Here is an 11876-nt window from a genome sequence, read left to right as displayed (position 1 = left end):
TATATCCGGGGACGAGTAGGAGCGCTTCAGTTTGGAGTGTTCTCTCTCTCGTTCAACAGTCACCTGTGGCTTGGGTTTACGAGTTGGAGGGGTCGCGGGAGGAGTGGATGAAGGAGCCATTTCCGGCGGGTACATATGAACAGTATTTGTTGGCAAGTGATAGTAACGAAAGGTTCCAGTCACTGGATCCAGAAACTTGGGGAAAAAAAAAGCCAAACACAAAATATTTTTAAAACCCAGTAAAAATCCCTCATTAACTCACTCACCTATTTTTACCCTACTGCACTAACAGTGCATGAGTTTTTCCAACACTGAGATGTTAACAGCCGTGACTGGTCTGTCCTTAACGGATTACATTCACCGGAAGGCAGCGCTTTCGCCAAAACGTGTATTGAGCAGCAACTGCTTCGCACCAGGAAGAGCAGATGATCCGCAGTTGCATATGAACAGCATAGTTGCATTAGCAGATGTAATGCAGCTGCATTACAAACAATGCTAAAATTCAGAAGATAACCATGTAGAGGTTGAAAGGGAAATAATAGTAATTCAAAAACCCCCGAAGATCTAACTCGGAAATCAGACACGACTGAAACGCATTTTGAAACTGCACACGGCAACTTGATCGCAGCATCAGAATGGAAAGTTACCTTTGCCCAGCCGGCAGGCAGTCCTGGTATTATCCTTCCCATTTCTTCACTTCGCACTCTCATTAACGGCTCCCGCTGAGACTAACGAGTAAACAGAAAGGGAAGGTAGGTACAGTTACTTGGGCAGAGCAGCAAGCTGCCTGGGACCTCCCTGTACAGTCACCCGATTCGGAGCCAAACAGTTCAACCTTTGACTACAGCTGGAACTACAGTTTATTGTAATGGCAATACACTATTTGCCACCACTCAATCTAAAACCCAATTGTTGACATGCTCCAGGATGAAAAAAGGACAATTGAGTCTCACAAAAGCCTGAATACCCAACTTCTTCCCTAAAGAAGTGACTTTATTAGGAAGATGTGCTTCCATTAAGCACGGGGTGTGTGTGTGTGATCTTTTCTCCCTGTCAGAGGGGCAGGCCAAGGGGTATGCACGAGATGACAGTGTGGAATGCTTGCTACCGCCAACAGAAACATGAAGACTTCTAGTCAAAGCTTCAGATACTCTTTTCAGATGAATAAGACAAATGAAAAATAGCAAACAGACAGCTGTAAACACGGCATGGTCTTTTCTTAAGATGACGACTTTACAAATTGCAACGAGATGGAATTTAACACAATATAATAATCAAGGCAGCTGTGCTGGGTTGGTTTTGGCTACATACAACAGATTGTATTTACTTTAAGTCTTTCAGTATCTTGTTCAGAATCCTCTCTAAGGGGTCCTGGCTTTTGAGCTCCACTGTCTGGTTGTCCTTTAACCCCAGTTTGCTGTAAGAGATTTTGAGAGAAGGCTTTCAATTCTCAGCTGGAATGTCAGTAAAGAATGCCAATAAATCAAAATGGGGAAAAAGCAGAGTTGTATTTTCTTTTGGTGGTTAAACACATGTGCCACAAAGAAGGGGTCAGAGCAGGTATTTACACACCATTTTTTTTCTTCCTAGCCTATACTAACGGCAAGTTGCTGGAACAGCCTTTGTAGCTGAACGTTGTATTCCATAAAAGCGTCTGTTGTGTCGTTTCCAGAGCTCAGAAATGAAGTGCAGCTGTTTCACCTACACTACTTTCCCCACTAAAAACTGTGGGGTATACATTTTTTTTTTTTTTAATTAAAGACAGCTCCCCCTTTTATTTTTCACTGTGACAAAGCCTCTCCGTGAAAAAGACAAACGGTGAAGCCAACGTTATGGATTTATTTTACCCTAGGCAGTCATTTTGGGATCACCTCACGTTGCTCTGTCAGTCAAAAGCTCAAGAATGACTGTGCTAAGGTTGCTGTATCAGCGTTTATGCAGCTGGGGGCACTAAAGTTTGCAATGACAATACGATTCTGTCCCTAGCAGGTGTTACAACACTGTAACATACGGTACCAGGTTAGTAAAGGAGATAAAACATCGCCATGCCTTTATGTTTGAGAGAGAGGATCGCAGCCTATGAACCATCCCTTCTAGCTCCACGTCAGTGGGAAGGTTTATTATCCTACAGGGATTCCATGCTGCCCACCTACAAGCAAGAATCGAGGCTGTGTTGCCAAAAAAATGAAATTATAAGTACGCGTCTTGACTTTAACTTCCTCCTCTACGTTCACGTAGAGGATAAAAACCCAGTGGTGTACTGAAAATTTCCAGGTGGGTGCTGGAGTACGCACTCACCGATCAGCCCGAGCAGTTACTCCCCATTCGTAACGGTTTTCACTAACCTTGCCTGAAGCAAAGGTCGGCGACGCGTCACCCACTGCCCGTCTCTGAGCTTCCGGCGTTCGACTTCCTTTGTCTTCCGCAGGTATTTTGTCCAGCTCAATCCTTTTTGCACCGATGCTTTCCAGTTCATTTTTACTTTGCTTCTTGGCTTCTGCTGCTTCTTTGCGTGCTCTTTCTTGTTCCTTTTCCTCCTGTTCTCTTTTTATTTGCTCATCCCTCTCCTTCTGTTCTCTGTCCTCTTTGGATTGCTGTAGCTTTTCTTTCTGTTCCTTTTCTTCTTTTGCTTTTTGTTCTTGTTCTTCTTTTTCCCGCCTGAGCCTCTCTTTCTGTTCTTCCTGCTGCTTCTCCCGAAGTTCTTTTTCCCGCCTGTTTTTCTCTAACAGAGCAGCGGTTTCTGCATGTACACGACTTTTCTCTTCATCTGTCAGAAGGCTCTTTGCATCGTGTAGCGGCTTCGTGGATCGGTCTGGAATCATCCGTCCATTCTCGACCGGCTGGCTGTCACTGACGGCACTCTGAGATTTTGGTCTGTTAGCATCAGGGATTTTTAGTGAGGGCTTTTTCGTACGATCAACCTGTAACACAGAGTGCAGAACAACAATTCGCGACAGCCATTACTGGCCTGAGAGCCAAGCTCTTCCTAAGTGAGATGTCTAAGAGAACACAGATGACAAAGTTGACTTCTGCCTCAGAAAAAGTGAACTTTCAGTTTCATTAGATCTGGTAATTCAAATTGCTTTTTCTAAAATCAGGTATTCACTTAACTTCCACATATAAGAGTTAACAGAACCGTAAGGCCAGCGTTAAGCACAGATTGCTACAACTCTTTCCATTTTCAAGCTTTCAAACCTGAATGTTTTAGGGCAACTGGGCAGCCTAATTTGGCCCTGGAGCTCTCCATCATGTGACAGAGCACGTGATTAAGGTCCATCTGCTTGATGGGAAGAGGTATTTACGAACGGCTTATGCTCAGACCTAGGAGAGCAAGTTGGTTTTGATGCCGAAGTGGAAGTTCTGAAGAAATACAAGCTCAGCTGGTTCAGAGAAGAACAAAAACAAGGCTCCTAAATTTTGCAGTTTATAGAGTCTCTCGGGTGAAATCTGTACTAAAGGCAGTATCTGGAAGGGTTAAAGTGAAGAGTTTGACTTTAGCCGGGTCTCCTAAGGAAAACATTTTAGTGTAAGGACATGACGCAAAGGTGTCTTCAGGAAGTTTTATCCTGATGAAAGGAAGAAACAAACTCCTACATTTTCACTGCTGGGCTCAGTGACAAACCACCTAAGGTGGAGAAGGATGGTAAATCACGGAAAAGCAGGCCTTTGGAAGAGCCAAGGCAAGCCCTGGCCTAACTGCCCTCCCTCTATTTCACCCTACATGTTTTGAGTAGAAAAGTTGTTTTCTATCTCAAGCATTCCTATAAAATATTCATTAAAAGCTCTGCAATCCTGTTAAATACACTCAGTTTCATAAAGTTCTGCAGATGAGTTTCCATGGCATCACAGCCGACCAATAGTCTCTGTACCGATATACCAGCATCCACAGCTTAAACACGTACCAAGTAGCTTCCTTGTGGATTTAGGCTTCTGCATGGCGTGGGGCTCCAACAGATTAACCACCTACTAACTGAAAAGAAGAACCACAGCTTACCTCAGGGATACTTCTTGTAATTGATACTGGATTAACTCCCAATGAACTGTCAGCCTTTGGAACAGCAGCATCCTGTACATTTGGTCTGTTAAGTGATTTTAGTCTCTCTTCCAAATTATCTCCCGTTTCTTCAGTTTCACCCAGTTCTGTTGGAGACGGCTTTATAGCAGCAACGGGTGGAACAGGAGCTGGCTCCTCTTCCAGAGAGGGATATGTAAAATTCACTTTAGGAGGGGGTGAGAGGAGGGAAGCAGAAGAGAGCTCTTACAACAAAAGCAAAATAACATCCCTATGTTCCACCCCAAAATTTAGATTTAGCCAGAACAAGGCTATCCCAAACATATCTGAATGAATTAAAGATACATCCAGCAATTATAAACACTTGGGGGGACAGGAGGGGGGAGTCATCCTTTATACTCACAAGAAACAGTCACTGCTTCGCTCCTGCTGTGCTGGGGTGGAGTTACTTTAGCGTTTGTTGTATACTGGGGAAAACAAAGGAGCCAGTTCTCATAACCTCCTTCCAGAATTAAAGGTTCATTCTGCAGTATGGTTTTGCTTTCCCACTAAAAGGGAAAAAAGTTTGGAATGAAATTATTTAAAAACAGGAAAGAAACTTTTACATCTTAACAGCACTGTTGAAATCTCTGCATCTAGTCATTACACTGAGACAGGTTATTTCTGAATACAAATGAATTCAGAATTCAGGTGAAACCCCACCTGGAGTGCTGCATCCAGCTGTGGAGCCCTCAACATCAGAAGGATATAGACTGGTTGGAGCGAGTCCAGAGGAGGCCACGAAGATGCTCCGAGGGCTGGAGCCCCTCTGCTATGGGGACAGGCTGAGAGAGTTGGGCTTGTTCAGCCTGGAGAAGAGAAGGCTCCAGGGAGACCTTATAGCACCTTCCAGTGCCTGAAGGGGCTACAAGGAAGCTGGGGGGGGCTTTTTACAAGGGCCTGTAGTGACAGGACAAGGGGTAACGAGTTTAAATCGAAAGGGGGGAGGTTTAGATTGGATATCAGGAAGAAGTTCTTCCCAGAGAGGGTGGTGAAGCACTGGGACAGGTTGCCCAGAGAAGCTGTGGATGCCCCATCCCTGGGAGTGTCCAAGGCCAGGCTGGATGAGGCTTGGAGCAACCTGGTCTAGTGGAAGGTGTCCCTGCCCATGGCAGGGGGTTGGAACTGGATGGTCTTTTAAGTCCCTTCCAATGCAAACCAGTCTGAATGAGTATGAATGAGGCTGCAAAAGCCCTCCGGGGAACAGGGATCTTTGTATTTGCAGAATGCCCAACGCAGGCAGGTTTCTGGCTCTGCCTACTACAGAGCCTGAGTATTTCCCATACAGAAAGAACCACATACTACTACTTCAGGCAACAACCCTCCGTGCAGAATAATATTTTTATAACCATGTTTGCCTCAGTTTCTCATCTGGCAAGTCTGCTGAGTGACATGGGGCACTGGATTTAGGAAGCATAACGTGCACTTTCTGAAAAACGCTTGAGAGTTCAAGCTCCAGACTGCCCTCCGCCCAAGGTTCTCACGTCCTTGTTGAGAGCATGAACAAGGCAGTGGACTCGGAGAATCTTCTGCAAAGCAATGAACAGGGAGACCTGGCTGAACAATCCCTGAACGCCAGCCCTGAACATTTAGGTACGAGCAAGATGTGCCGTGTTTCATAAGAATCACCCGTATAAAGAAGACACAGCCTTAGCCAGCGTTCTGACTTGAAAATTTTGAGCATCTGCTTGCCTCCGTAAGCTCCCTGCGCTGATGAACCTCAAACCTTAATGTTTCTCTAAAAGTTATATTCAATAATGCTGAAAAGTTTACCACGCTCAAAACATTTCTGGGGTCTCCTCCACCAAACCCCCTCCGTCCTAGGAAGTGCCTGGCTGACAGGACTGCAAAGAAGCTACTTTGGCCCGCCTGCACAGTTCCCACGAATATGGAATTACAGTTGCTAACACAGGCAAGAGGGTGACAAGGTTTCTGGCAAACAGCACTAAGTACTTTCCCAAATAATTCTGTCAGCCAAGAACTCTACATTTGGGCTGGTTGTTGAGGAAGGGAGTTGAACCATTCTGGTGTTTGCCTATTAAAAAAAAGATTTTATCCTCCAATAGAGCACGGGAAGCTGAGACTTCAGACGACACCTCTGCTACCAAAACAAGCAGTATTTGAAAACGGAACCAAGGCATTTGCCTGAAGTGTCATGAAGCCTTCCACATACTTTTCAATTATAGGTGCTTTTCGACCTGCTTATTTATCGAGACAAAGCACAAAACGGTCCAACCTTAAAAAGCGCGTCTTTCAGGCTCTGAAGAATCATTCCTAGCTTTAAGTCTTCAGCGGAACTAAACCAGTCCAGCAGTATAACGTAATCGAAGTGTCCCCTCCTCTTCCATGGATCTCTGGAATCCTCTGGCAGTCTAGCTTCAATCCAATTAGTAGTAACTCTGAAATGTAATAACTTGCATTTAAAGACAAATATACAAGTAACATTTTGTCAAATTCATGTATGTTTATGTGCTTGGATAAATAAATAAATATGCTGTGGCTTGAAGTCAGTACATGCAAGAACAGAGCTATCCAGACACAGCTCAAAGCCAGGCTGGATGGGGCTTTGAGCAACCTGGTCTAGTGGAAGGTGTCCCTGCCCACGGCAGGGGGGTGGGACTAGATGGTCTTTAAGGTCCCTTCCAACCCAAACCAGTCTGTGATACCATGATCTCACCACTGGTATCCATCATGGACTCCGAAACTAAGTGTACAAGCGTTAAAAGCATGTAAATTTTATAATTTTTATAAACCAACCCAAACCAGCCTGTGATACCATGATCTCACCAATGGTATCCATCACGGACTCCGAAACTAAGCGTACAAGCGTTAAAAGCATGTAATTTTTTTTTTCCCAGTCAATTTATAAAAATTACAAAATTAAGTCTTTCACTGTCATTTAACACTATTGCATACCCAGGACTGATAGCTTCTTCTGGGACACTGATAGATCTTGGAATACAGGATTCCTGGTAATCCTTCAGTCTTCGAGCATCCATTATAATCAATTCAGTATTTTTGTCCGACATCATTGCAAAGAGTTTCTCAGGTGTGATTGCTCCTTGAAACAGAGAAGCCATTAGAGGTAAACATCTACATTATCAACGGAGACAGCTACGATCACACCCGCAGGCTGCAGTCAAGACTGCAAACAGATGAAGAGTCCCACAAAGCAATGGGGGTGAGACACGACAGAATACACACACTGGACCTTTTGCTCTCGCTACTGTCGCGATTATGACCTGATCTGCTGCATTAGACACCACTGAACACTTCAGCCATGAACTAGTTCAACTCCTTGTGCTCTCATTCAGCTCAAGCTATATAGGCAAGCATTTGTAAACTACATGCTGCTGGTGTTCCTCTTCAGTTCAGAACTCTAGAGAACGTTTTCACATATTTGTTACAGGAACAAAATACAGAAGGTTGGGAGAAGAATGAAAAATTCCTTAGGTAACTGAAAGCTGACACATTTCAGCCTTGCCTAGATTTTTTTCCTATCAGTTGAGGAGAGATTTTTCTTCCTAATTTGGCCAATTTAGGGCTACTTCAGCCTTAGTTATCAAACTGTTGTAAAACTAAGTACAGGTTTCTATGTTCAAGACAAGTGAAGAAAGCTGCAACACGGAGCTTAACAACGAATAACTCAGTCGCCGTTACTGAAATGCGGGATACTAGAATTTCATCAAAATACTGATGTCACTCCGGACTGTGAAGCAACTCCTGAAAAGAATTGCAGCTGCTTAAGCCATAGGTGCTTAAGCTATAGGTGCAGAGTCATGTGGAGACCTTTCTCACATCTGCGTGAACACGGCAGCTCTTACCACTCAGTCTGTCAGCCTGATCCGTTCTTTCCAGTGAATGCTTGCTCTCACCATTAATCTGTGTTGGAAGGAAGAAAGAAAACAGCTCAGTGTATAATACTGAGAACCAAGGTGGCCAAGAGGCGCTGACTCTCACAGAGCTCAAAGAAAAATGGTCAGACTGCAGGAAGCCACAGGAAGCATCCCGAAAAAAGGATGCTGCTTCTAAAAGTGTGTTGACAAAGAAGATAGAAGATTGTTGCCCTTCCTAGACAGAAATCAGTTAATATGCAACACAACCTAGGGCAGAATAATCTGCTAGATGAAATTCATGAGGTATTTGTGGATAAATTAGCTTCTTTCCACACTATTGCTGGAAAACAGCTCTCTCCTAAAGAGGAGACGTTATCCATAACAACAACTTATTACCACTACCTGGGTTTCTTACACTAGCCAGTTCTGTGCTAAAATAGGATCCGACTTTACCAAAAACCTAGTCTACCCCATGCAAGACTTGGAGGTTGGTAGGACTCAACATCTTCCCAAAGACATGTCAAAGAAGGGTTATGGGGACTGTAAGATAATATAAAACTCACATGATTCCTAACTGGAAATAGCTACTAGGAGAGATCAAATGCTAGATTAAAATATTTAGACTAATTAGAGAGTTGGTGAACATCTTCAGTTACCCTTTGGCTTTTTCCTTTGGAGTCCACAGCACTTTCTGAGGAGTTTTTGAGTGAACTCTTCCCATCATCTTTTGGTTCTTGCTTTCTCTGCAGCTCTTGTCTGTCCCTCTCTTCAAGTTTTTTCCGAACTTCCGCTTCCTCATATCTATTGGAAAAAAAGCCTTTTCTTTTTTTTTTTTCAATACTGCATTATTGGTTAGCCTTGGATAATTAATACCATAATCATCGAGTCTTCAGGAGGAAACTAAGAAAGCATTCAACGTTTTAAAATAAGTTAAAGTACTGTCAATTTTTGTATTTCCAACAAACCCTCTTTTCCTCCGTGACTGCACAATACTGTTTTCTCCCACTCTTGGGTTAGTTTTCTTATTTTTAAATCCTGCTTTGGGTCCTATTTCATAGCCACTGCTCTTAAGGCTAACTCATTTTTTTTCCTCTAAACCTGGGATCATGCTTAGCTATAGTGTCACTACGTAATTGGTTTGTCGTTTTGCAAAGGAAAGAGGAAGTATTGGTGACTTACAGGTAAACTTCAACATGCTATAACAATCATCCCCAGTATTCCATTCGGTTTTGCAACAGAGCTAACGAGTTAGGAGTAAGTTGGCTCAGTTATATTTAAGATAACTGAGAAGCTGAAGGGTAACTAGTGATCCCTAAAACAAAAAACAATGTTTTGAACAATTTTGATGACTGAACCAAGCAGCGAAACATGAAAACTGAACTGTATTAGTAATTGCTCATTTTAATCGGATGTTGCCTCGTCAGGATTAAAATGACAACAACGAATTCAGCTGTATTTGATCTCAAAAGCACTGCGTTAATAAACCAGATCATTAACTCAAATTCTGCCTCCAAGTCTACTCCGTTAATCGGCCACTAATAGGATGGAGGCTGCAAGTCTGCACTTTCATTATTTAAACTGGCTTCTTGATTTGGCATCCTAAGTTAGAACTGAGCATTTTGTTCTCATTTAATGGCATAAAAGCGTATTTCAGATTTTAGTTTAATCCAGTCAGTATGGAATATTTACCCATCAATTTCCCATTTACACCTTTAAGCACATAGGTCATTCACACAGGTATTCCTGCTCCTATCCAACTGATGTTTCAGCAGCTCCACTTTCAGTTAACAATTAGCATTCAAACTACTACTAAACCATTCCATGATTCATTCTATGATTCTATACTTGCTGGCCTACTGTCTGGAGAAGAAGTTATACAAATAATTTCCCCAAAACCACTTTTCTAGTTAGACAGGAGTCACGTTTCATTTGTATTTCCTTTAAATAGACATACGTTTGCTTCGAGTAATTGGAAGTTATTAGTTGTGTCAACTTTCAAAACTCTGTTCCTTTCATAAAATATGCTTTCACGATAATATTTGGGATGGGGGGTCGGGAGGGGGTAGGTTGTGAAGGGAAATGTGCCTAGCTGAAGAGAAAGAGTTAAAAGGGTGAGAAAGGGGTGAGATAGTCACTGAAGATGCGAGTAGATAAGGCTGGAAGCAAGACACGGCACTGCGTATCACCTAAAGATAGATTCCACCTCACAACTTCTTAGGGACATCGTTTTGTCGCTTATGGCACAGATATGTAACTTGACAGTCGTAAACGAGCTACCCAAAAGCTCGTTAGCATCAGCTCAGTTACATACTGGCAAAACCTGTGCACTTCCATGTATATGTCTGCACGTGGCAGAGGTAGAGAAAAGGTGTAGTGACCGGCTAAAGAATCAAAAAATGTGTTTTGTTAGTGTAAACAAAATCCACACTAGGAGGACTTTCTAAGGTGTGTAAATGTTAGGAACATTCCTTTGGTTTCAGATGACCTTACCAGCAAAAGGGTAAGGAGGAAATGGTTCTTGATCATCCCTAGTGTATACATAGTTTGTATCTTGTGGTTTCTTTTTATTAGTAATTAAACAAAAAAAAGGAGACAGTATCAACAAATCATAGTTACTGAGAACTAAGAGACAACGTATACAGTGGCAATTATTGGATGACAAAAATTATCTCTAATAACAGACTTCCGTGGATAAAAAATTTAAGGTCTCAAGAGGTTCGGGTATCTAAGGTCTACTCAAGTGCAATTCCTTACTACTCACCACCATCAAAACCTGCAATTGCACGTGTACAGGCTTCAGGTGTAAGGAACAATATCTTAGCTACTAACTGGATTCACGTACCTGAGTTTAAGGCTGTCTGACAGTCTTTCAGCTTCTTCAACAGCTTTTTTTAAATTTGTAGGTCCAAGAATGGAATGAAAATAATCCTAAAATTACAAGCATCACCCCACAGATTAATAGTACAGCTTATTAATGCCCACTTCCACGCAGATCAGAAGCTGCTAATGTACAGAGAATAGGTATTACATTAATGGCAACAAAAGGATATCTTTTGAATCAAAATATTTTCCTCTCAAGCATGAGTTTTGAGTTTGTAAGTAGATTTTTCTACAGCACTAATAAACAAAGGCTAAGCAAGGCAACTGCACCAAAAAAGGTCTGAATGGGGAAGATGACAGGAATACCTTTCCCTGAAAAAATATTCACAGATGTGACAGTTTATATACCTTACATGTATTAAAAACAAACTGCAGAAGCAATTAACAATAGACCTGTCAGCAACAGGAAGTAAAAAAATCTCATACACGAGACAGTTTACTTAATACCAGCGTGATCCTTTGAATATACATTAGCGTAATTCTCCGTACTTCTAAAACTTCTACCATTGCAGAAGAGGTCAGTCAGAAAGCTTTTATACCTGTTGCTGCTTAAAATCGGGTCTCTTTTTAACGAGGTTATAAACAGCCACATATTTCATATACAGGATGTAAGCTTTTTCTTCATCTCGGTCCAATCTGCTTTCCTCCGCTGCCTTGAAAATCTTAAGGGCACTCTGCACATAACTGAAATCAAACAAGAGGGGTAAAGCACATGGTTGTTGACTTGTCCCCAAACACCTTTTCATTACAAGATGCCATTTTAAGCATTCACAGCCTCTGCCCACATATTAAGCATTTGATTTTACCATCTTAATATAAGGTTTCCATTAAATACAAAATAAATCACGCTCCTTCCAATAACATTTCTCTTTGGTAGTTTGTTTACTAGCCTTACTTAAAATCTTCTGTAATTAAATAGCATGCTGAGATTAGGGAAAAAGTATTTTTCCCTTCTAAAAATAACTTCTTGTTTTTTCCACCCACTTCAGGAAGAATTTTTTCAGTATTTTTCCCTTCTAAAAATAACTTTTTGTTTTTCTGAAAACTAATTCATAGTAAGACAAAATGAAAACACTGATCTTCTAGAAATCATAGAATCACAGACTGGT

General features: G+C 42.0%; 1 protein-coding gene across 1 annotated transcript; it reads right to left on the bottom strand.

Moving 5' to 3' along the window:
- Window positions 1–3: 3 nt before the first annotated feature.
- LOC104505625 (ubiquitin carboxyl-terminal hydrolase 8-like) lies at window positions 4–11451 on the bottom strand (the record flags this gene model as incomplete). The annotated part of the gene is made up of 12 exons (XM_010153909.1): window positions 4–195; window positions 648–728; window positions 1328–1417; window positions 2346–2921; window positions 3995–4218; window positions 4416–4560; window positions 6288–6450; window positions 6968–7112; window positions 7876–7933; window positions 8544–8688; window positions 10730–10815; window positions 11307–11451. Coding segments are annotated over 12 exons (2050 nt in total), but the record flags the coding sequence as incomplete, so codon positions are not given.
- Window positions 11452–11876: the final 425 nt, after the last annotated feature.

Source organism: Eurypyga helias, unplaced genomic scaffold (genome assembly GCF_000690775.1).
Source record: "Eurypyga helias isolate BGI_N326 unplaced genomic scaffold, ASM69077v1 scaffold8446, whole genome shotgun sequence".
Classification (NCBI taxonomy): Eukaryota; Metazoa; Chordata; class Aves; order Eurypygiformes; family Eurypygidae; genus Eurypyga; species Eurypyga helias.
This window is presented reverse-complemented; position numbering and strand designations above follow the sequence as displayed.